The sequence below is a fragment of the Coffea eugenioides genome, chromosome 5 (genome assembly GCF_003713205.1).
Source record: "Coffea eugenioides isolate CCC68of chromosome 5, Ceug_1.0, whole genome shotgun sequence".
In the NCBI taxonomy this organism is placed as follows: domain Eukaryota; kingdom Viridiplantae; phylum Streptophyta; class Magnoliopsida; order Gentianales; family Rubiaceae; genus Coffea; species Coffea eugenioides.
In genome coordinates, this window is record NC_040039.1 from 39998869 (window position 1) to 40025225 (window position 26357).

General features: G+C 38.0%; 2 protein-coding genes across 3 annotated transcripts; both read right to left on the minus strand.

Annotated features, from left to right (window-relative positions):
* Positions 1 to 19325: 19325 nt before the first annotated feature.
* LOC113772286 (disease resistance protein At4g27190-like) lies at positions 19326 to 22390 on the minus strand. 2 transcript variants are annotated; one of them, XM_027316871.1, is made up of 4 exons: positions 20885 to 22390; positions 20205 to 20301; positions 19933 to 20113; positions 19326 to 19662 (listed from the first exon to the last, which is right to left on the minus strand). In XM_027316871.1, exon 1 carries the CDS (start codon positions 22246 to 22248, stop codon positions 20944 to 20946), a length of 1305 nt encoding a protein of 434 aa, XP_027172672.1. In that variant the 5' UTR covers positions 22249 to 22390; the 3' UTR covers positions 19326 to 19662; positions 19933 to 20113; positions 20205 to 20301; positions 20885 to 20943. The 2 variants fall into 2 exon arrangements, with proteins under 2 accessions (XP_027172672.1, XP_027172671.1); XM_027316870.1 differs by having other exon boundaries at positions 19326 to 20113.
* A 274-nt stretch (positions 22391 to 22664) lies between these two features.
* Positions 22665 to 24342, minus strand: LOC113771627 (disease resistance protein RFL1-like). Its single transcript, XM_027316200.1, has 2 exons — positions 24307 to 24342; positions 22665 to 23888 (listed from the first exon to the last, which is right to left on the minus strand). The coding sequence occupies exons 1-2, from the start codon at positions 24340 to 24342 to the stop codon at positions 22665 to 22667; spliced, it is 1260 nt and encodes a 419-aa protein (XP_027172001.1).
* Positions 24343 to 26357: the final 2015 nt, after the last annotated feature.

Consider the following 26357-nt stretch of genomic DNA (forward strand, 5'->3'; position numbering starts at 1 on the left):
GTAACGAGCCCTGGGTCTCTTGCTTTGTCGAGTGGAGTGATATCTTCTCGACTAATCGGTATACTCGAGTATTACCACCCGTGTTTATTGAGGATTTTGGGTCCAGTAGGGGGTGTGAATGGTGGACGGAGAGTAGTGTAAGTGGTGTTCTACTGAATTGGTTCCTTTACTTGAAAGTTGACGGAGTGTCAACTACTACGTGATCAAGCTCCTGATGATGAATGGAAGTTGGCTCCTGAGAGCCATTCGTATCCTTATGCTTTGGAATGATTATTGTTTATTGGATTATTGGTTCTTCTGAAAACTTTTACACTCGCTCATTTTGAGATTGCTACTTGAAGTGTTATTGCTCACTTTTATGAACTCTGTATGCTCGTTACTTTGCTATATCGAAAACTTGTACTTGTAAATAATGGTCAATTTGCTATTTGGAACCTCACTGGGCTTTTAGCTCATACCACGCTATTTGTTCTCCTTACAGGGGTACGAGTGACGCGAGAGACTTGTAAAAGACTAGTGTAGTCTTTTGTTTTTGATTTTCGACTTTTGGTCTTGTACTCGCGCTATTCCTCGATTGGAACATGTTGTACTTAGATTGTATACGTTTTGAACTAGTTTGGTGTATTGAGACTTTGTACCTCGATTCCTATCAATGTAAATTATAAGTTTGAGTTGTGAATGTTATTTATGGTTCATGGATGTGTGTACATGACTCGATTGAGATAGTGAGTGAGTCCTGGCGAGAGTTGGGCAGGCGGTCCGCCGAACCCTTTGGTACGCCTTAGGGGGAGGTGGGGTCGTTACAGTACTTCTACTTGTTTCTTTCTCTAATTACAATAATAGGTCATTAGAGATTAAGAAAAAGGAAAAGCAAGTAACACGGATACCAATTACTAGCAATGAAAAGGCTAAAAATAGCTATATAAATGAAGTACAATATTTCCTTTAATCTTAGGCCTCGGTTTCAAATTGTTACCCCATAATTGTATTCATATTTCGTTGCTAAAACACTCACAGAGTCAAGAGAAGCAACCAGAAAAATAAAAAAAAATAAAATAAAAAGAGAAACCTTTATGGAAATTAATTTGTACTTTATAGACAATGCCACATTTTCTCGAAGTTTTACTTCAAAATTCATCAAATATGTATTAATTTTATTATTATTGAATTTATTCCACGTTGATTGTAGCAGGAGTAGGCTGCTTGGATATAAGTGCGAGAGAAAGTCTCACCCTTGGCCTAACTTTTTTTAGGTGGGAAGGCCAACATCGTCCAACAATCATCAATTGCGGTTTTTCCTGATTAACAAGCACAGCTTCACTTGTCCCTATTCTCCTGATTAACAAGCACAGCTCCCTTGTCGTTGTAAATGAACAGTTAATAGCGAGAAAGTCTTTGGAAGGTACCTGACAAAAATGCTTTTTGACCCTTTTTCAATTTAAAAGAATGGTTGTTGTATCAAATATATTGATTACTAGTTCCTATTCCCTTATCAGTTATCTGTTACTACATTTTTCTGAACACAATGGAAATGAAGGCTTCTTTTGATCACCAATTCACAACTAAACTGGAAACACGAATCAATTGAATTCATGTCAGCTTTGGGATGTCCATTCATCTATAACATCCCAATAATGTTTATGGGGATTGGACTGCAACCTTTTGGAGCGTTACCATTTCCTTTTAATGGTTGAGGACTATGGTCACAATTCACAAGTAATATTACCGAACTGTTATTATCTGAATAACACGTCTCTGTTGCGAAAGCAGAGAGTCCTTTACCACTTGCCAAGCACTAGATTGTGCTGCCTGCTTTGATTTCGTAACGTGATTCCTGATTACCACAACCACCCTCGTGTGAACAGATCCACAATGAGAATCTCATTTTCATGTAGCTATTTTCTTTAAGTTTCAACAGAAGTTAATGGAACAAGAATCAAGCGAAGCACCAAGGAAACTTCTCAAACCCTACTTGGATGTTCATCCAAATAACAGTAGTACTATTAATTTTATCATCAATTATGGTTCTCCAACTTCTCTTGACTTTCGGGGCTTTCATTCTTCTCGTTAAAATGCCGGCTTTGTTCAGTTAATTCGTCCGCCTGATTTTTCATCTTCCTGGCATGGCCTCCAATCAAGAGACGGTTCAAAAATCCCATTGAAGTCATTGTCCATTGAAGTCATGGGAAGAAACTTGGTAACTGGTTAGAAACCTGGTATAAAATTGCTAAGATTCTCCAGTCGATAAATCAATTAATTAACAATAAGATTAATTAGAAGTCCAAATTAATTAACAATAAGATCCTTCTGCTTTGGATTGAAATCCGCTGCTACATGAAATATGGTTGAGAATACTTGTAATATCATAGAAATCATTTCCAATTAGTTAGGTAGTGCTCTTTTTCTATATTGATTCAATGAAACAACAAAAGTAATTTTTAAACTTTTTTATTTTTATTTTTTGATGATCATAATTTTTCAAGTGAACCTAAGACGTACAAGTAAAAATGAAAGACTTGAAAGTCAAATACGAGTTTCGAGTTTCAACAGGACACGATAGATTTACCAGATGAACCCGGTTGGGTCTTGTCTCGTAGAGCAAAGTATTTATCTCATGATACAATAGATCTATAAAAGATTCTTTAAAATTCAGCAAAAGCCCACAAGTCCACAAACTAGACCAATCGATGAGGTCCCTACTTACCATTTTTCACTTTCGTAGTTAAGTTTCTTGCAGAAAGGCCCAGAAGGTTGTCAAACCCAACCTTTTTTTATCTTATACTCTATTGGCTTTTATTAATAAATAAACAAGTAGGCTTCTATTAAAAAGAGTAGGCGTGTATTAAACTCCAACTATATTTTAAAAAAAAATTATTGGAGTCTTGTATTTTTTTGATGGAAAATAATTCAATCCTTTTCAGGATGCCAACTGTATTAGAGCGTCATATAATGTTTCTCCCTAATTTCAAACTTTGTAGAGGGATTTTTTTTTTTTTTGGAGTCCTCACGATCATCTTCTTTTACAAATCTTTTCTTTTATATCCTTTTGTCCCCCCCAAGTCCCAATTGAGCTATAAAAAATAAAGGGAAAATGACCGGTTTCATCCCTCACATTTAACAAAATTATTTTTTTCGTCCCTCACTTTTAAAACGAAGCAATTTCATCCTTGACATTTAAAAACTGAAGTTATTACATCCCTGAACCCAATTTTCAATATGAATCAAACCATCTATCTACCTAATTACAAATTTTGGGGGTATAATTGGTAGATCACTTGACTAACTCAACTTGATATTCACGTGAAATTTAATGAAACCAAAAATAAAAAATAAAAAATTATAACATAAAAAAGAAAAATTAATCTTTCCTACATTGTCATTGTATACACTGATGGGTTTATGTACCTGCCATATCATTTCAATTTAAATTTAAACACCAAATTTTGTATTTATGATATACATGTAGACTCACAAGGGTATATACTAACGGTACATGAAAAGATTTACCCAAAAAAGAAATCCTATTATTCCAAGACAAAGAATGACCTTTTATGTTATACTTTTTATTTTTTTTGGTTCAATAAATGTCATGTGAATATGATCTATCAATTCTATCTCCGAAATTTATTACTGGGTTATTGGAAGGTTTGATTCAAATTGACAATTAGGTTCAGGGATGTAATAGATTTAATTTGTAAATGTCAGGGACCAAATTGCTTCGTTTTAAAAGTGAGGGATGAAAATAATATTTTTTGTGAAATGCAAGGGATAAAATAGGTCATTTTTCCAAAAATAAAAGCATTTTTAGAAAGAATGTCCCGTCAAAGGCGTAATCTTACAACGTTAAAATTCAGAACTGCCAACAACGCTTTTATTATTTGATTTTCCCCTATAAAAGTAGCTAGCCTTTTCCATCTTCTCCATAAAATAAGTTTTAAGTTTGAATCTTTTATCAAATTAAATATAACTACATGCTTGTGCCACTTTCAGAACCTTACATTACTCAATAATTTGACTAGTTATTGTTGACTTTTGTTTTTTGTTCAAGTAGTCAAAATTTTAGGAGGATAAAATTAAGAAAATAAAAGATGATAAAACTAATACACAAGCAAGCCTTCTTTTCTACCAGAGCTTTTCCGAATAGTTGTATCATCTTTGTTGGAATAGAGAATACAAGAATGTTTTAAACAAAAATGCATAAAGCAACTTGAAGCAGATCTGAAAATTAAAATTGAAGAGAAAATCTGACTACCCAACGTTTTGTAATGAAGTAGCTTACTTTTAATGGAACCTTTTTTTTAATACCAAAAAAGGGTTAGTATGCACATAGCCCTTGTTTAGTACAGTTTATGACACGAGATTTAGTTGCAAAAAAAAAAGTTTATTTAAAAAAAATCCAATAATTTTGCAATGCAAGCTCATCTAGGTTTCTCCAGCTGGCAAAAGTAGATTAGTTCATACAATGTTTGTAAAATTTCAAAGAAAAACTTGGAATTTTGAAGCACTGAAATTATCAAGAAGCTTTAAATCCACAAAGTGCGGCCTATGAATAGATTCATCACCGAGCGCTTTTACAAATTGTCTTTGCACATGATCGGAAACTGAAGAAGACGTGCATGTACATTATTACGTAAAAAAGGGTCTAAGTCCATATGAGCCGAAAAAGTCGAAAAAAAAACCGAAAGAAACTTTGTTTCAATGGGTACCCATTTATTACTCAAATATTCCCATTAGTTGTTTGAGATAATCCCATTTAAGGCCCAATTAATCCCCAATCTGTTAGAGTCTATCCTGCACAAAATCCCTTGGGACATGGACAGGCCATTGGACTTGAAATCATTTGCCATCGTTAGTTGAAACCATCAAATGGGTGGAAAATATGACAAAACTTATTGTATTTGACAATTGAAGGGGGAAAATTACCACCAAACTAAACTACAATTTGAATAAAAAAATCATATCCCTAAGACAGAATTTGGAATCCTGTAGTTCACCTTTCATACAACCTATCAAATGTGTAAATTAAAATGTAAAATTCTATGAGCCATTTTTCATTTTTATTACAGAAAAAGTCCAATTCTACAACATGGAACTTGTACTTGCGATTATACTAACCTCACTTAAATATTTCTTGGCAAGAATGAAAAGTTTAACCATCAAATAAATGTTCTTTTTAAAGAAACTTGGTGCATTATAAGTTCAGATTGATACACAGAATTAAGATTCAACATCTTTTTTTTGAGCCCTTGAGTTTATGTGACAATGTTCACCTTTGGTTTCTCTTGCTTGTTGCCCCAAGCAGTGGTTTATCATTCCTTTCATTTTCTCCAAAATTAGTTATTGGTTTCTCTTGAAGTTCTTTGACTTTCGTTGTTTCATTGTTTCGCATATGAATTGAACTTTTATCTGGAGAATTATGCAGCTAAAATGGGAAAACACTTCAAGGACAGAAAACTATAGACCATGAACCCCAAAAAAGGAGAAAAAAAAATGCTGATAACTAGTCCCGGTTACCTTGAAATGCTGGAAAACCAAAAAGCTTTTACCAAAGAAGTTGCACAGACTAATGATGAGTTTACACACCAGGAAATTCCTTGAAACTTTCCCCTTTTTTCTGCTTCAACTTTGTGGAATGGTATTGATTAACACTGCAAGTAGGGAGATGGATGAATGAGGAAGCAGTCAAATTACTGAGAGCGGATAAAAATTGAGAATTTGGCTTAGGTTCCAACGTCCAGAGACGTGGGCGTGCAAGAAAAATGACAGGGAGATTATGATCTACATGTATAATTTCAAGGGGAAAAGTCGATGAAATTTTTTAAACATACATTTCTTTTGTGTCCTTTCCGGCCTAGCCTTTCTATATATGGCCTCATCAACCATGACTTGCTGAAGTATATGATCAGTAAAGAAAATTTATAGGTATTAAATCAAGAGAAAAGAAAACAAAAAATCAAAAGTCAGCTTTCAAAATTTTCTATAAACTTATCTGTGACTTAAATAAGGCAAGAATTGAGGCAAATTTTGGTATACTATTGAATTGAAAATGCTGGAAATCACGACGATCACAAGAAGAAGAACTGCAAAAAGTTGTGACATCGTCCAAACAGGCGGTCCCTGCGAGTAAAGAGAGAGACTCAGACGTTGATGACAAAAATTATGAAAACCAGATGACTTCGCATTACAGTGATGGACTATTAAATTATTAAGATTGTCCAGCAGGCTGATTAATTAACAAATGGATTAGATGTCTAGATTCCAGATTAAAAATTGCTGCATCAAATTAGACTAGTCCAAGAGCATAATCGAAATCAAAACTGAACTGGTGTTTCCCTTAGAGCCATGGTCAAGTAAAAGAGTAACTTTGGGTGATAATCACTTTTGATATGGTTATGTTCTGAAAACCTGCCATGTGGATGTCCAAATATGAGAAATACCGCATCATATTTTTTTGGGTATATCTAATGGGTGCCCAATAAACACCGGTTAAAATATAATTTAGGTGTTATATTATTGAAAATATAAAATCAATTAGGAAAAATAAATAAATACAAGTGAGAGTAGCTAAGATTAAATACGAAAAGTATATAAATACAAGGGATGGTAATAATTGTTAGTATGTGTGTGTGTATATATATACATGATAAGTTAGGTAAATTTTACGTATGTTAACTAGTATCCATTGGTTAACACTAGTTAGGAAAACCCTTTTTTTTCACAAATTCGAATGATGTATATTATGATTTTGGAAAAGTTGAGTTTAGGAAATTTTATAGTTTGATTGAATTTCCTCATACACATATGAAAAGTCATTGTATAGGAAAATTTCAACTTTAATTAATTTTCTTTCTTCATGGCCCTCCCTTCAATCCTTTCGATCTGCTCCACCTTCTTGTATGAATTCCGGTGGACTCTATTGACAATTTTGTTCAAGAATAGTGCAAGTTCTGACACATTTATTTACAAATAAATGAAAATTAATGATAGCAGTTTAATTTACAGTTCAATGCAACAATTCTTCTAACTTAGATTAGTTTATAGAGACAGAGAAACTAAAGTTTTGTAATTTACACTTGGAGCACATGATGCAGAAAAACATAGTAAGTAATTTTGGCAATTTTTTGGCAACTAGTGGCCATCTCTGAGGACTTTTGAAAAATTTATGAAAAATAATATTCTTCTCGATGTGTTTCGTTGGCTATTCTTAATTGGTTGATTGAGATTGAGCACATGATGCTGATTTTTGTAGGAAGTATTTAAGGTGAAATTGGAGCATTAAAAGTTACATTAAAGAAAAGTTAGTGTTTATTCATTAAAATATTGCTACATCATTACTCCACATCATGATCCAACATACTGTTAACTAAGACGCCAAAAAAAAAAAGAAAAATTTAGCGTGTAATTTTGAAATATTAATTGCGCAATAGAGGCTCACATTGTCACAAAATTTGTCATCCAATTAGTATTTGGGAACATATAATGCAAGTTTTTGGCCCGGAAACCAATTGAGTGCCATTCCGTATTCCCTGACGTGCCATTTTGGCACTTGCATTTTTCAGGGCATAATGGAAATGAAAGCTTATTTTGATTAAGAAAAATTCACAATTTAATTTGGAAACTAGAAACGATTTAATTCTTGTCAGCTTTGGGATATCCAGTCATCTATAACATGCCAATAACTTTCATGGGATTGACTGCAATAATATGATTCAAAAACAATTTGTTAAAAGAGCAAAATAAATGTGATATAGGACATAGATAAAATTTGTGATTGAAGTTGAATATTCTGAAATCCTACACCTTTTTGCGGAATTTTTCCTTAAACTAAGACCAATCATTTCTAATCTAATAATCTTGTTTTTATATTGTTTTAGTATATTAATAAAATCAACTTTTAAATTATCTTTTCATTCTTAACAACTGAAGTGATCCTCCAAACTGGATAAGTGGGAAATGGGAGACGGGGCAAATTTGCGAGTATCATTGATCTTTCAGCCACTAAACTCTATTTGGGCCTTGGGGCAAAACCATTTGATTAATTATTTTATAATTCCATAAAAGATTCTGAAATTTAGGAATTTACCAAAAGCCCACAAGCCCACAAGCCCACAATGTTGACAAATAGCTGGTGGTGTTATGCCTGAGTTTATTGTAGTTAAGTCCAGGAACTTATATTCTGCAACATACGAAAAGTCTGGGTCGATAAATTTGCTCCGAATACTTCGGATCTCCAGAAACATCGACTTTGCTAGGGCGACCTCCTTGCATGGCGGCCGTTGTGCCGCCAGTAACGACTCCGGATGGGGGTCCCTCACCGCCCTCCTTCGCTGCAGTGGTGTCGCACGGTCGGCTGGATGCGGCAATTGCGGCGCTGGGGGAAGTGTCGACATACAGAGAGGAGCCGGCACTACGTCTGTCGAGACAAGATATCACAAAACTCTCAGAGCCTTTCCAGAATGCTCTGGTGGGGCGGTTCTCTTTCACCCGTCCACCTATGGAGATCATCCGCAAGTTCTTCACAGCCTTGGGCCTCAAAGGTGAGTGCTCCGTTGGTTTGTTGGACCCAAAACACGTACTAATACGTCCTTCTTTGGAGGAGGATTACACCAGAATCTTCGCTCGTCGGATCTGGTATGTGAGAAGCTCTCCAATGTCCGTCTCCAAATGGACTCTAGACTTCAAGGCGGATCAAGAGCTGGCGGTGGCGCCGGTGTGGGTAGCATTCCCGAACTTACCCATTCCATTCTTCCAGAAGGCCCAACTGATGAAACTCGCTGCAACTTTGGGTCGCCCGCTGAGGGTGGATGCAGCGACCTGCGAACTTCGCCGCCCTTCGACGGCGAGAGTGCTAGTGGAGATCAACGTGTCTGCACCCCCGGTGAAAAGGGTGTGGATCGGAGACGACAATTTTGGTTTCTGGCAACTAGTGGAGATGGAACGGATGCTAGCTTACTGCGCATACTGCTCCATGTTTGGGCACGATGTTGCGGCTTGTTTCCGGAAAAATCCAGCGTTGAGACTGGAGCACAGGCCCTCGACTCAGACTGAGAAACAGAGACCTCTGCAGAGGTATAAGCCGAAGAAGGCTCGGGAACGGGACAACATCCAGGAGACCCATGGCCCTGATCCCCTTCTGCTAGTGAAGGGAGTCGGGTCTGGCGCCATGGACGTAGGGGAGCCACACTGTTCGGTGGCTGTCCAAGGCCCAGCGCCACTGCCGCTGCTACCAGAGGGAGCTGCTGAGGTGTCTAGTGGCAGGGGAGAACCACAGACGGAAGGTGTGCCACAGTCGAAACCTCTCCAGTCCCTGCATGGGGAGCTCGAGGATGGAACCGACGAAGTGATACGGATGGGTGTGCCCCAACGGCCATTGCTGGTGGCGGCATCCTTGGAGCAGCAACTGCAACAGTCCATGGTACAGCCTCTGGATGGCTCGAACACTGGGGAGAACATGGGTCTTGGGGGTCGCCTAGAGATTGCACTTCCCCGTCTGGGGGCGGCTCCGGAGATGCAGTTTGTGGCCTCTGGGTTGAGCGTGACTCGGGAGGGAGGGAGGCAAAATCACTTTGCAGCACTTCAAAGCCTAGCGGTGGACAAATCGGATGACACCTTGTCTGAGTCACCTGGGACTTCCCCACGCTTGTTACGCAAACGGGACCTCCCGCGGCGCCTGTCGGCGGATAACCTGGGGGAGATGGGGGAGATGGCCATCACAAGGCAGGAGCTGGTGGAAGCCCATGCGGAGGTGAGTCGGAAGTGGGCTTCTTTCTTGGCAACGGATGGAGGGGCACACGGGAAGGGTGGAGGGAGACGGATTCCGCAAGTGAGTCACATAACAATGGCGCGAGGCGACGGGACTGGCCTCGTAAGGGTGGTAGGAGGGAACAGGTACGGTCAGTAGCTCAGAACTATTATTCCCTCCGTTCTTATGTTAAGCCCACTTAATATGTTGTGTAGGAATATTCGGGGAGCCTCCCGAACGGATTCTATCCGGTATGTGGGAAAGCTTTGCCGGGATAACTCAGTTCGAATACTGGCGTTATTAGAGCCAATGTCAGAATTAGGGCAAATGGAAGTTGTTCGCCGCAGCCTCAAATTTGATAATGCGACTAGCTTTATCGATCGAAAAATTTGGCTTTTTTGGGATTCGAGATTCAGTCTTACTTATGTAGAACATGCGGAGCAGTTGGTGCACGTAACGGCCTCCTTTGGCTCGGGTGTGTCAGTCGGTATCTCCGTAGTTTATGCCAAATGCACCAGCGTGGCCAGACGGCCACTCTGGGAGGCGTTAGAAGGCATTGGAGAATCAATGACTCACCCATGGATGGCAGTGGGAGACTTTAATGTCATTGCCTCGGCGGACGAACGAACCGGGGGGTCCCCCCCAAATCTGCGAAACATGGAGGAATTCAATAGTTCGATGTTCAGATGCGGACTATCCGAGATGGACTTTGACGGTTCCCAGTTCACGTGGACAAATGGCACAGTATGGCAGAGATTGGACCGTGCTCTGATCAACGACAAATGGGGAATGGCGTACCCGCTTTCAAGGGTGTCGCATCTTGAAAGGGGGCGATCGGACCATGCCCCATTGCTGGTGAAATGCGCTCCGGGGACTGGCTCTCCGCATTCCTTCCGGTATCTGAATGTCTGGGCTCGTCACCCTAGCTTTCTTACAGTGGTGAAGGAGGCTTGGGAAACGGCAACACCAGGGGTTGGGATAGCCCGTTTCTCCAGGAAACTGGTCCAGGTGAAGAAAACATTGCGGGTCTGGAGTCGGGTCACGTTCGGTGACATCTCTAACCGGGTAAAGGTGGCGGAGGGCGCCTATAGGGTATGTGAGGAGGAGTATGATAGGGTTCGGACTGACTCCGCTAGGTCCCGTCTCAGTGCGGCTCGGACAGAGTACAATAGGGAGCTTGCCTCCGAATGTGAGTTCTAGAGGCAAAAGGGGGCAGTGAAGTGGCTGAGGGATGGGGATGCTAATACGTCCTTCTTTCACTCGGTGGTTCGTCAGCGCCGGAGCACAAATTTCATAGTTAGGATTAAGGACACGGATGGTCAGTGGCACGATGATGCGCAGCATATTAAGGACTCTGCAACGGAATTCTATGCCAAGTTGTTCGCGTCAGAGGCGGCAACTCGGGGTGGCTTTCCGGATCCTGCTTTTGCGCTCCCGTCGGTAGATGGCTCGCACAATGCCAGGATTCAGAGTATTCCTTCAGTGGAGGAAGTCCGGCAGGTGGTTTTCTCGATGGAAGTAAACAGTGCTCCTGGCCCAAATGGCTTTGGAGCGGGCTTCTACCAAAAGTGTTGGGAGATCATTAAGGACGATCTGGTGGAGGCGATACAGGAGTTCTTTCAAGGGGTGAGGCAACCGAGGGGTTGGTCGAGCTCGTTGATTGTCCTAATTCCCAAAGTGGAGGGTGCGTGCCAGTGGCGGGATTTTAGGCCTATTAGCTTATGCAATGTAAGTTCTAAACTCATATCTAAGATCCTAGCTGCAAGAATCAATGCAATCCTTCCCGATATCATATCTCCGTGGCAGACGGGGTTCGTTCCAGGGCGGGATATCACCGACAATATCTTGCTAGCCCAAGAGCTGGCACAGGACTTGGATAGACGACTGAAGGAGCCAAATCTGATACTTAAGTTGGATATGGAGAAGGCTTATGATCGGGTAGAGTGGCCATTCCTGCTTTACATGCTTCGGCAGTTTGGGTTCACTGAGCAGGTGGTTGATTTGTGCTTCAGGACATTTTCGAATTCCTGGTTCTCAGTGCTCATAAATGGCGAGCCTACTGGGTTCTTTAAATCTACACGGGGTGTACGACAAGGGGACCCGCTGTCTCCAGCGCTATTTCTTCTTATTGCTGAATTCCTGGGACGGGGGTTGCATGACTTGTTCCTGGCTCGAGAGTCCAAATTTTATGTCTCAGCTGGGTCCCGAGTTCTCTATTTGGCATTTGCGGATGATACCGTGATATTCACGCGGTGTTCGAGAGATGCGTTAAGCGCGATTAAGCTCTTCTTAGAGTTATACCAATCGTGGTCGGGGCAGAAGGTAAATGTCGGCAAGAGCTCGTTCTCCCTACCCTTTGGTATATCGCCGGAGCAAATTCAATTGGTGCAGTCCATCCTCGGGTTCCAAGAGCAGCGGCTTCCTATCAGATACCTCGGGGTCCCGCTAACAAAGGGGAGGGTGAGTTGCGTGATGTTTGATGGGTTGCTAGCAAAACTGTGTCAGAGGCTGTTTCACTGGAGCTCCAGGTTGTTAACCATAGGGGGTAAGATTGTTCTTATCCGTCATGTTCTTACCTCGATTCCGCTCCATCTATTACAGGCGCTGCAGCCCCCAAAAGCGGTGTTAGTGGCTCTGGGCAGAATTTGCAATGGTTTTCTGTGGGACCACTCCATCATGGAAAAAAGGGTGCATTGGGCAGCTTGGGAAAAAGTTTGTTTCCCGGTAGAAGAAGGAGGGCTGGGCGTGCGAGCGTTCGGGGACATTGTCCAGGCATTTTCCTGCAAGTTGTGGTGGAAGTTGAGGAGAAAGGACTCGGCATGGGCAGAGTTTATGCACTGCAAGTACATAAAAGGGGTACATCCGGCGCTTGTGAGGGTTGATCGGCCCCCCGCGTCTTGGCGACGGCTGTTAGAGATCAGGGGCTTTGCGGAAGGGAGGATTCGCTGGTGTCTGGGAGAAGGCCTAATTGATTTTTGGTGGGATCGCTGGTGTACCGAGCTGCCGCTGGCTCAGCTCCTGGATAAGCCCCAGGCGTCAGTTGTATTAGTCGGGGAGCTATTGTTGCAGAACGGATGGGACGTTGCTCGGCTCCGGAGCTGGCTGCCTGACTGCTATGTATCACGGATTCTAAAACTTCAAGTTTATCCGTCTCTCAAGGATCAAATGATCTGGGAGGGATCTCCTTCTGGCAACTTTTCGGTTTCGACGGCGCTGGAGGGTCTCCGACAAAAACAGCATGTGTCTTTGGTAAGTCAATTCATTTGGAGTCCAGCGCTGCCGATACAGATTTCTTTCTTTGTTTGGCCCTTAGTGAGGAGGTGGGTTCCCCTGGATGACCAACTGCAGCGGAAGGGGGTCCATCTCGGGTCTATGTGCCCTTGCTGCGGATGGGCGCGAGAAACAGTGGAGCATTTGTTCGTGACTGGGCCAGTGGCCGTGAGTATCTGGGGGCATTTTGGACAGCAGTTTGGTACCTCGTGGAGGGGGGCTCATGGCGTCTCCTCCCTGTTGGTAGGATGGTTTCTTTCGCATCGAATGGTCAAGGCGAATCATATACGAGTACTGGTCCCGATGGCCGCCCTATGGTTCATATGGCGTTCTAGGAATCAGGCGAGGTTTGAGGGTTCAAGGATGCGAGCGGAACATATTATTTGGGAGGTTGGGAATCTCATGGAATTTTTGGGGGAGGCGCAGAAGCTAGGGCGCTCTTTTCAGGGTGACGAGGATTGTATCTGGGCAAGGGGAAGGAGAAGAGTGGGGGTGTGCCGCCAGCCAATGCTGGTTGCTTGGTCCCGGCCACCAGAGCAGGGTCTAAAACTGAACACGGATGCGAGTGTCACATCTTTGGGGGCGTTTGGGGGAGGGGTGGTCCGGTCCAACGAGGGGAGAGTGATATTTGCTTTTTACAAGGAATTTGGGGAAGTCAGGGTGCTTCATGCTGAGGCACTGGCGCTGTTGTCGGGACTAGTATACAGCCAGGATCGGGCAATAGCAGGTGTAAGGGCAGAATCTGACTCTGCAGCTCTCGTTCGACTGATCGCCTTGGGTGTGCCAGCTAGTTGGCCGTTTTGCAACGTCCTCCAGAAGATCCGTTTTCTGCTTCACGAGCTTGGAGGGTCACTAGGACATGTTTATCGACAAGCAAACATGGTTGCCGATGCGCTTGCTTCGGCGCAATTGACTTGTGACTCGGTCTTCAACGGCGAAGGGGAACTTCCATGTCGGGTTAAAGCTCTTGTAAGGCTAGATAGGCTAGCAATTCCATATGTTAGACTCTAGTCTACTCGTGTAAACCTGGTTTTATAATTTAATGTCATTATTTATTTAAAAAAAAAAAAAGTCCAGGAACTTACTACATTCATTTCGGATAAAGGGTTTAAGATTTTCCTCTGGAGGTTAAGCCTAGTTTCCGGGCTAATGAGAGAAAAGTGTTGAGTCGTAAATAAATATGGATTTATATCATGTATAATTTAACACATGAACGGGCATACCGATATTTATTGTACCTGTCAATGGGGCTCTTACCAAATCAATTATACTTTTTCCAAAATTAACACTTGAGGTACCTATTAGTCAAACCCAATAATTAATTAGAGGAAAAGGAAAAACCAATTTTCAGTGCATGACCTCTTTGCCTTGCTTAGTAATATAAGACAAAAAATATGACGACATTTTACTTATTTCCATTCATAGTTTTTCTCTTTAGGATTCAAAGAGCAGTTTGGATTCGAGACTTACCATCTCACTTTCTATCACAATGTACATCTAATTATTTTGTCATATAATTTTACATGCAACACTTTGTATAAAGCATGTCGTATATTCATAAGTTATGTGGAAAAAAATAGAAATTGACATAGAAAGTAGGACAAAGGATTTATGATCTGTAATTTGGCATCTTTTTCTCACTCTTTTTTCATGTAATTTTACATGTAACACTACAATCATTCCAAATTACCTTAATTTTCTGAGCTCCCAATTGAAAGAAAGGCATGCCTCCTCCAAAATCCCGAACTAGCCATAAGAAAAGCCATTAAGTGAGAGGCTTAGTTATGTTGTCCCACCAAAGGGGTATCCTTAGAACACAAGAACCCAGAGGCTAAGACCACGCCTTCAGTACTTGGGATTTCCCTAAAATCTACCAAGCTTGAATATTTCACTTAATTAAGTATGATTCCAATTTGTGCCATTTTGACACTGTCATTTTGCTCGATAAGTTGGGTTTCTGTAATTTTTATGTCTATTGGTAGACAAATTGTTGTTGACTTTTGTTTTTTGATCAAGTCATCAAATCTTTAAGAGTAAAAAATAAAAAAAAAAGGATGTGGAAAAACTAAAACACAAGCAAACCTTCTTTCCTTTTTAGGGCTGGGTCGAAATTACAAGCAACCATCTAATTTTATGCATCCTAAACATGAAGATAAATGTTAAACATTAAAAAGTGAAAAAAAAGGGAAATGTTTTTGTTTAATTTAAAGGTTGTTTGCATTTCTAGCAGTGTCATCAGTGACGGAGCCAAGATTTTTTTTTTTTTTGGGGCCAAAATTTTTTCCTAATAAAATTATCTGAATATATTATGTTCAAAATAATTTTCTTCTGTTTAAATATATGACATCTAAAAATATCAAATATTAAATTTAATTATAAAGGTATGTCTATTCATAAATATGCGGTACAGTCATAACAAAAATTAACAAAAAAGATAACCTTTGATTAAATATCTTATAACATCACAAACCATCTAATTTGCACATTATGAGAAGATGCTCTCCAATATGTCACCTATGCAATATATATATATATATATATATATATATATATATAACCATGTAATATAAATGTAACTATGTTCAATTGAAAAAAGATAAAAGTTATGTTAACATACTTTGAAATCTCAACATCTTTTCTTAGAAGTAAATTGAGCTCTACGCTTTTTTATAGAACTAAATTCATCTATGATTGAATCACTGCTAAATTTTTCAACAACTTCTTTTTCTATATATACAGTTAGACAATCATTCAAGAAATTAGCTTCCATCTTGTTTTGGAGCTTTGTCTTGATTATTTTCATAATTGAAAATGCCCGCTCTGTAGTTGCAGTTGATACAGGAAGAGTAAGAACAAATCTAATCAATTTGTCAATAAGAGGATATATCACTGATTTTCTTGTCTTCACCAAACCTTGACATAACTCATGAATACCAGATAATTCTTGCAATTCAGGATGATTTGGAATGTCGAGCTCAAAATGTTGAAGTTCTATTATTAGACGTACTAGTTCTTGTTCCATAAAATCATTTGGATAGAACTTCTATGCAAGTTTACAAATATCATCAATCTTGAACAGCATAAATCTATTTCTAGGATCTAAAGCAATGCTCAAAACAAGCAATTCAGATAATTATTTTTGTTTTAGCCCATTAACAATTATGAATTGGGTCTTTTTATTCGAATACATCACATTGGACTAATTTACTATGGAACATCAAATTATATGTTTAATTTTTGAAAGTTAAATAATTAGTACAACAAAAATTAAATAACTTTTTTTGAAGAAAAAAATTAATTCAAAGATGACTAATTCATATATATATATATATATATATCAACTCTCATAATATAAACTAAAATTGTAAAAATTTAGGGGAGACCAATTTTATTTTACACACATATTTACATATTATGAATTAAAATTTTCAAAAACTTAGAGGGCCATGGCCCCCTCTGCCCCTCTTGGCTCCATCATTGTGTGTCATACAGTTCAATTTCCTCTAATGCCTTAATGTCATATAGTTCAAATCCGAGTTAATCAGCACGTGAGTATCATCTGACCATACTTCGCAGTAAAGTGATCACACTTGCTTATAATTGCCATTTGCCACTTTTTGTGAGTTGTGTTTAACTGCGAAGGATGGGAAATCTCATTGCTAGAACGGTTCAGGTACAAAAAGTGATTGAGAAAATACGAGAGTCCATATGATAAAGTATACATAATGTGGGAATATATATTAAAAAAAACAAGAGGTAGACTATCTTTTGCTTTGTTTCAATCACATTGAGATAATGATTGTTTGAATTTTTTTTTAAATTAAGTTTTCATGTCCTATAGAGAATTTTTTACACTAGCAAATATAGTTGTAGGTCATGTATACAAAAACTGAATTTCAAATTTGAAACTAGATTAAGTGCCATGCATCTACATCAGCTCATATATATAATAATAATACATAAACAATTTATTCTTTTTAAAATTTGATATTTACCGACTCTTTTTATTATTTTTTTTACTTTTACCATTTATCTCAACATGTCTGTAATGTAGAAACTGTGAGACATTTTCTCATTATTACAGGACATTCTATATTGCTGTAAGCAATTAGAGCGGGTAATTATTTTGCCTCAAATATGATTTTGGGAGGTAAGCAACTTTGTACTTTTCATTGGAACTAGAAAAATGAAATATTATAACAGAAACACTATGTGAATAACTCAAAATGTCAACTTATTCAGGGAAAATTGCACAATTTCGAAATTCACTGGCGAGGCCTAGCCCGTCCCTGGAGCTATATATGTATATAAATATAACGGCTTGCCAAAGTTTTCAGGCACAAAAATGTTCACTTTTTCTTTACGTGGTTTATAGTTCTCTGCTTCAATACAAGGATTTTAGTTCTTGAATGTATTAGTCATGTATTTTAACTCTTACTAGTTTTTTCAGCCTCACGCGATGCGTGAGGATGCCCTGAGTCTGTGTTAAACAAGTTCAAATGAAGACAAGTGAATTGATATAAAATAGTTATACATTAAATACATGATGGGTGCTAGTAACTATGGAGAATTTAACTTTAAGTAAATTGGTTATTGTCGTTATTCGTTTACTCAATTTATTTATGAAGTTGAAGAGATTTTTGTACCTACTGGACTTGGACTACTAATTGACTTAATGTGAGATATCAATACGATATATTAGTATTGATATATTTAGTATTTCATATCTACAATAAATTATCAACGATCTAACAGTCGTCATGTGTGTAAGTGTGTATTTTTTCCTAATTGCACTGCTAAATAAGACCTTGAAATTAGGTAATTTAACATTCTTAATGTAGCATTTATCAGTAAGTAATGACTAAAATTAGGTAGAATTATAAGGCATGGTTATCTAACTTTTTTAATGTAGCATTAACCACTAAATAATGCTTACAATTATAAAATGGGTTTATCATTTTCTATTGTTTGCTATACTTGAATGAGCTTTCAAACATATTTAAAAATATTTTTAGACCAATGTAAAATTAAATTAATTTTTTTTGTATATTCAATGGCTTTTTTCTTTTACATTAATAGGTCTGGATGCATGACATATAATTTTTATTCAACTCTATCCCACCATGAGCTCGGTTTATATATACTATCATTTCTCCTAATCAAGATTTCATATTGGATCCTTTTTTTTTGTTGCAATTCAAATGATTGTTTGATTGATAGATTAAAAGTGTTCAAGAATGAAGGGAGCAACAATGGTTTTTTTGGACAAGACATCATCTATTGAAAATGAGTCTCAGACTCTCAATATTGAACGACTTCAACTTGCAGGGGTAAATATACATATTTTCTTATTTTTCTTTCTTTCTTCCCTTTTTTTGGTTGTCTATTCTTTGTTTATTTTTGGAGATTTTAATGATTTTGGTTTTGATAATTTGTATAGGAGGTAGCACTTTATGTGGTGAGTACGAGAAGCATGGAAGAAACTCTTTGAATTTTCACTAAGATAATGGCTTAGATATATACAATATCCAACGATTTCTTGAGTTAAAAATTTTTCCATTCTATTTTCTAGGTTCTTTGGATCTATAATTCTAACTCATTTGATGATTTTTTTGGTAACTTGGTTGATATTTTTTTTTGTTGTAATCTATATCATAAGCTGCAAAATTATAGGTTATTTTGTATTCTTAAATCATGTGCTAAAATAGGTGAGTTTCTCTGTTTCTTTTTCTTTTTTAATAAAAGTGGCATTCAAAATCAAGAGATAGTTGGAATCATTAAATGGTGAATTGCAAATCGACTTGTGTTTACGGATAGATTGAAATAAAATGCTAAGAAATAAAGGATGGATTAATTTTACAAATGGGGTGACAAACTTGTGTTTAAAATTAGAAAATATGTATTTATAGAATTATTTTTTCATACTTGAAAGAAAAAATTGGGACCATTGTAAAAGTTCAAAAACTATGTGTGTTGTCCACAAAAGAGAACAATAAGTCAACAAAAATTAGGGTCAAAAAATAACAAAATTACAAAACAACCAAGCAAATATAACATACATGTTAAATTTAGGGAAAAATAAATGGCATGATTGGAAAATATGGCAAACACCTAAAGCTAAACTAATACTTGTAAATAGCTAAGGTGGCCCATCTCTCCGGATCACAAGGGCCAACAATGACTCAAACAAAAAAGGTACAAAGAACAAATAAATTACAAAGGAACCACAATAATATAGCATGCATCTTCCGGTGTCCTAAGTAAGAGAGAAACAACAAATGGCATTATCGAAAAATGAAGCACCACTAAGGCTAATGCTAATCACATGAAGAGGAAATTGCTGACCAAGAGGAAATGTTTCCATGCAAGAGAGCCACGCTGACAGAAGTGAATTTCCAGCAAAGCGAACACCACTGAATGGCAAAAGACCAAACCGCCCCACAAGCTCACACAAATCGCACTATAACCAGCCCAATTTTACTGTAGCAATCCGAACTCCCGCTTTTAGTATAGTAAAGACTACAATAAAAGTAGTTAGTAAGAAAAATGGCTGGCGACTCCAGTTCTCAGTTAACAAGGCCCTCTTTTTGACCAAGATAGCCCACCAGTCATGGAATTTCAGTTCAACATATCCCTGCCACCTTAGAAACCTGAAATAAAATTCAAACTAAGAATAAGTGGTATTTCATGAAGGTGAGGTTTTACCATTTCTTAGCAATATCATAGGGCTTGTGCACTGTTACATAAAACATTAGATTTCTGTAACAGAGTGGCATCTGAACTGATTGTATCAAGTCTTGTGATTGACGAAAATTTGATGTACAAGGATGGAATAGCAGAAGAAGAGCCGAGTTTCAATGACATTCATTCATCCAAAAAAATCATTCTAGTCTTCAAGTTGCTTTAGTCTTCATGTTCACCTAGGTAAGAGGTTGTTATCAATGGCTGATTGATTGTGTGTTTGATTTTTCAGGGCATTGTATGTTGAACTTTTCCTCGACTGAAATTATATTGAGTGCACAACATTGGCTAAAGATTGCTGGTCTTCCCTAGCTCCATATCTTGCAAATGTGGTTTGTTGTCCTCAAACTGAGGCCAGCCCTGTATAAAAAAAACATCATCTAGGTAGGAATAGAAAGCTACACATGATGAAAAACAGCAACTGTAATATAGCTAAAGAAGAAGCATGTACTGAAAGAAATTTGGCGTTGGTGGACAAAGCTTCATTTAACACTTGTTTTTGCAACATCAACTCTCTTGCAGCAGCAATTTTGTGGCTACCTGGTAACCTGAGAAATATTGGCAAACAACACTTGATCAGTATAGTCAGAAACACAAAGCAAAGTCATCCATGATACTAACGCAAGTACAATCATGGAAATTACGTTGTAATTCTACTTCCTTCCAACTTATTGTGGCTCTCAATATGAAATTTCGAATTTAAACATATGCAAACATATATACCCTTTAACTTTATCTAGAAAGCCTCTTAAGAGAAGGGGAAAAACAAGACAACTTTCAACAGCGGGAAATGAAAAAAGGAAAATAACAAACAAACAAGAAGAAGGAAAGAGAGAAAATAAAATATTTAAATTTACAGAAATAAGAAAAAAATTTAAAAGCTGTATGCAGTAGATTATATGCAGAAAAAAGAAAAAGAAACTAATGTACCTTGAGCTCAAAAGGTGTTAGCAATTCTGCACCTCAAGAAAGTTAAAAAAAAAAAACCTTGAGCTCATTACAAAAAATGTTAATCTCGATTCCTACACAATAGCAAATTCTATGCTAGTGGAGAAGCAGATCATTTTGGGGAAGAAAGCTCAAAGAAAGGGGATAGTTGGTAACATTTAAGGAAGGGAAGAAAACACGTACATGAGAATCCGTCAGGATTTTGATCAAACAGGTGGTCTTCATCAAAGAAATGGGATCCGCTACTGCGTGGTAAAATATGGGTCAAGGGCATTTTTGGCACAAGGATTTTCCCACTCTAACGATTCCCACCACTCTTTATCTCCCTTGATTTTATGAAGAGTGCTAGGAAGAGATGGTAGTCCGTTGATGGTAGGAAGAAACAAAGGCAGCCTCTTTGCCTTTGGACAACCGGATATTTCAATCTGATAGATTGAATTGCAGATCAAGGCTGCCTTGCAAATATTATTCAATTGTGGCAGCCAACACAGATTCAAAAACTTTAATTTTGGAAGGATGACTGTTGCGGTGGCTCCACTTGAAGTCAATTGGAAGCCATCTGCTGCTATCTCCTCCAGTCCTTCACAATCTTCAACTCCTAATATTTCAAGATTTTGAAGGTTCTGCAGCAACTGCAGTGTGAATAGCTGCTTCATGTTGTGACATCTAGAAATCCACAATTCTTTAAGGGAAGAAAAGGTGCTAGCTGGAAGCAAATATGGTTCTGAGTCTCCGTAAAATAGACCAACCAGATTTGGCAACCTGTTGAGGCTTAGCACTTGGAGATCACGGAGTGGACTAAAAGACGAGACTTCCAACTGATCACGTGGAGAAGCGAAGGACAATTGCCAGAGGAACTCTATTCCAATCAAATCCTCAATAACCAATTTAGATAAGTGGCTTAAATTTGTAAAATTCCTAAAAGCATCTGACAAGCACCTAATGACCATGCCCTCACAATCCTCGATTGTCAAACTTTTCATGTCATCTGGCAGATAGTTCCATCCTCTACCAAGCTTAAACTGATGGAAATACAGTTGTTTCTCCTGGTCCTCACAATCACTGTCCCCGTCATAAAACGGATCCTCAGTTAAGATGTTATTGATATAAACATTATAGTATTTTGGCCACCGAGTAATTTTATAAAAGTCCGTAAAAGGCAAACATCCTATAAAAACTTCTAATTGGTTCAACACTTCTAAATCCATAACTTGTACCCTACCATATGGCAATAATAGCCATTGAAGACGGTGCAATTGGGAAAATGTCCCTTTTGGTATTATCTTTCGTCTTACAGCCCAACACTCACGCAAGTTAAGACTTTCGAGGTTGACCAGTGACTCCCAGCCTTCAGGTAAATCCTCAATCTCAGTTCTGGATAGATCCAAATCCCTCAATTGCTTGAGCTTTCCCAGTGGTGGCACAAATCGGAGGCCTCCACAACCCTCCAAAATCAGAGCAGTGAGATTCACCAAGTCTGAAACAAAATTAGGCAGTTCTGTTATATTGTAGCACTGAGATAGATTCAAAACTTTAAGTCCACACATGTGCCGAAAGAATGAATCTGGGATTTCTTTTATGGAAACCCGAGAAAGAAGCAAGGTTGAGAGCTTAGGACAATTTGGTGACCAGGCTGGTGGAATTTTTATTCCTTTTAAAGTTTGTGAATGGAAGGAAACTGCACGGAGATCTTCTGTCCACTTTTCTCGTTCCAGTGTTGTTGCTTGTGAATCTTCCTGTCCTAAGCTTTTCACCAAGAATCGTGGTACATCATCTCTGCTGCTCTCTGGTTTGGAGTTTCCATGCGTGATCCTTAATGCCATGTCTCTGACCAAATCATGCATCTTCACACAGTCATCCCCTTCAGAATCTCTAGTTTTTTCCAGCAAGCAAACTCTTATCAGTTTGTTTAATATCGTTTGACCTTGATCGAATGCTTTTGACGTTGAGCCCCGTTTTGACATCAGTCTATTAGTTCCTCTCTTTGTATTTTCCGATCTTCCGGATAAAGACAGCAATACAAGAAGCAATTCTTTTCACATTTGTTCAGGCGATTGAAACTCCATTCCAGAATGGGAAACACGTCTCGTTCCATCTCATCATACCCTATTGAACATGTTTTCAATTGTTCCAATGCATTTCTCCACTCACAAATATCGCTCACACCTCTCATGCTTCCAGCCACTGTGATAATACCAAGAGGCAAACCACCACACTCTTCCACTATGGACTTGGCAATATTGTCCAAATCTCCTTGAAGCAAGGTCTCGCTGCCAAGTCTATACTTGAACAAATCCCAAGCTTCGTCTTTGTCCAAAGTTTGCAAATCAAACTTTCTTTGACATTGTATCCTGTTGCACACTTCCAGTGAGCGTGTAGTCAAAATCAATCTGCACTTGTTTGGATGAAGAGGAATCCCTACCCTGTCTAAACAAAATTCTTCCCAAACATCATCCAATATGAGCACTAATAATCTCTTCATTTTCCTGAATGCGTCACGCAATATTCTTGCCCTGGCGTCTTCCTCGTCCCTACTTGATAGAGTAATGCCTAAGACATTGGCAATCTTATCCTGCAAACTGGTGATACTGAAATTTTCTTGAGATACTGTAACCCAAAGCACCCGATAATTGTTCTTTTCTAAAAGATGGTACTCAATGTGCCTCGCCAGTGTGGTCTTACCAACTCCGCCCATACCATAAATCCCAATGCTTGATATATCATCGGTCACCAAGCATGGCCAAATTCTCTGCAAAGCTTCCTCGAACTTTACTCCAAACAATTTGGTTGGCAGGCATGGCTCCCCAATTTTGTCATAAGTATCGAGCACAAGCCCATTGAAATGGTGGCTCTGCTGAATAAGTTCTTCCACCTGAAGCTGCAGCTTTCCTACAGGATCCTCCTTTAGTGGAAGCCTCCAAGATGATCCTCTTCTTTCCAATGCATCAATTTCAGGACTTAATTTTTTAACGTCCTTCAACCAACCATCAACTTCACGTTTCCTTTTCTTTTTACCTGACATTTCTTCTCCCTTCACTTCTTCTTCTACGTCAGATGCTTTGCAGCACAATTCTTGCCATTTCCTTTTCAGCGATTGCATGTTGTCCATGTCGCTCCTTCCCATGTAATCTACTACAATCAACTCTGCCGTCTTTTCTACCAAAGCTTTCCCAAATACTTGTATCATCTAGAATGCAAAAATATATCAAACTTAGGTGCAGAAGGCAAATTGAAGCAAATATGAAAATTAAAATTGAAGAAAACATCAAAGTTACCATGAAACTGAACTTAGTCTACACATTGTTTAGGTTTTTTTTTTCTTTTTCTGTGGGTAGGTCATTGTTTAGTAAATATTAATAACCAGAAAAAGAAAATGTTTGTCACTCAATTTAATAATTGTTTTGGCAATAAGCTAATCTAGGATTCTTCTGACTGACAAAAGTACAATAGTTCATTCAATAATTGGAGAAATGACAAAAAATTCTGAAGATTGATTTTGAAAAACTAAGAAGAACAAATTTTTGAAGCACTAAATTGATCATAGAATATCTAAACCCACAAATTTTGGAGTTTCAATAATTTTACCGAACACTTCTATACATTACCTTACGGATTCTCATTATCCCACACCCAATCTCCATTTCTCGTTTATCTTTGTAAACATTGAGTTCGTCGAAATACTCTTCTTCTGTAATATTTAATTCCGAAATACTTTTCCTGTGTAATATTTAATTCCGAACTTTATGGGATTCTGAAGAAGAGTTGGCATAAATTTTTAGGCAAAAACTAAGGTCTAAGCCCACATCACATGTACAAAATATCTCGAAGAACCATAATCAGTTTGTTGGCGTAAATTTAACCCACTTGATGCAGCTAACTATTTTTTTTAAGTGCATGATTCATGTGTTAAAAAAAATTCATCAGGAAAATGCATGTTCTTTGTTTATCCCAAAAAAAAAAAACGAAAAGAAAAACTATGCACGAAAACCTAAAAAGAAAAACTATGCACAAAAACCTTTGAGTTAGATAACTTGTGCAAATTTTTTTTTTCATTTTTTTTAATTTTGAGTTCATCAAATTAAAGATCTAAACAGAATAGGCAATAGGAGTGTACCCTAAAATATGTTAGGATAAAAATGGCTCAAGCACATTTTCAAACACATTTTTCCTAAATATTTTTTTTTTCAAAAAAGTAGAAGGAGTAGGAGGAGGAGGACATGTTTCATTAGTGTAGTTTTGTTGCTTATTTGTATTGTCTAATTTATTAAATGTGAACTTTTTGAGTGGTAATATATATGTATTAATTGTTTTTAACTTTTAAATATTTTTTATTTTTTTTACTAATACAACTTATATACATGCATAATGGGTATTTATGGAATAAAAGGTTCATTTCTCTCCTTAAAGTACTTTTCTAATGTTCCTTTTTTTGATTGGCCTTAACCTCATGGGAGATTTGTGTAATTTTACAAACTTCAGGGAATGTTAGTGAAATTACCAGACACTTCAGGGGATGTTTCTGAAACTGTCCCTACTATCTATTGAGTAGTGTACACTCTCTTCAAAGAATGTCTACTACGTATACTAAATATTAGGATAGAGACAAATTTAACTTAAATACCATCCATTAACCGTAGTATGTATATGTGTTTTTATCCTTTGGCTTATGCAATACGATTTCTTAAAAACTATTTCCAAGCTATGAGAAATTTTAAGATATTGTGCTTTAATTATAAGAAAAATTACATGACTATTTAATTTTCATGCATATTGATTCAGCACTCATGCCAAGTAATTAATTGACAGCATCTTTTAATCGTATACTATATTTTGTTAGAAAACTGTTCGAATAGAAATTACCCATGCATCTTATATAATTCTAGACAAATTGATCGGTAGAAAAATCAAAGTGATCACAACTTAATAAAAAAAACTTTAAGACATAAGCATGAGGCATGAGAAAGCAAATTCTGTCAGGATTGTTTTTTCATTTTCATATAAAACTTTGAAAGGGCTTTTCTTGGGTTTAGTTAGTGAACAAATGTTTCAAAATTTAGTTGGAATGAGCCTTCTAACAACATAAGATCAATTAGTCTAAGGACCTACGGGTTACTACAGGACCTCTTCAGGCTCTCCCCTCCCCATAGTGTAGGGAGCTATCGTATCCGATCAAGAAAAAAAAAAGATCAATTAGTCTAAGGGGGAAGCAAAGATTCTTTGCAGGATGAACAGCTAGTTTAGTCGTTCGAGTGGGTGCTTAGAAGGAGCTGTGGTAGTGCATAGATGTTGCAGATGATTTGCTTTTCACTTTTCATCATAGCATGGACAATTAAAATTTAAAAGCTATCACCGCCGAAAGGGAAAAGACTTGGCCATTGATGTTGACGAATTGTCCAGAGGAAAAATCCAGGAAGTTGCAGGCAGGCTTTTCAAATTTTGGAAATGAAATTATCTAGGGAAGGCAACTAGTGGGCTTGGGAGCCTTCCCCCTTGTCCCTCGCCAGTCTCCCAAAAGCTCCGTCCGCCTCCACCCAGCAACCCCTGCACGTGCACGCATGGGTGGTCCACCTCTATTTTTATTTTTTTATTTGACTTTATTTGTATGTATGCAATGCTGATAATAAATTTACTAATTATTTTTTTTGAATTTTGAACC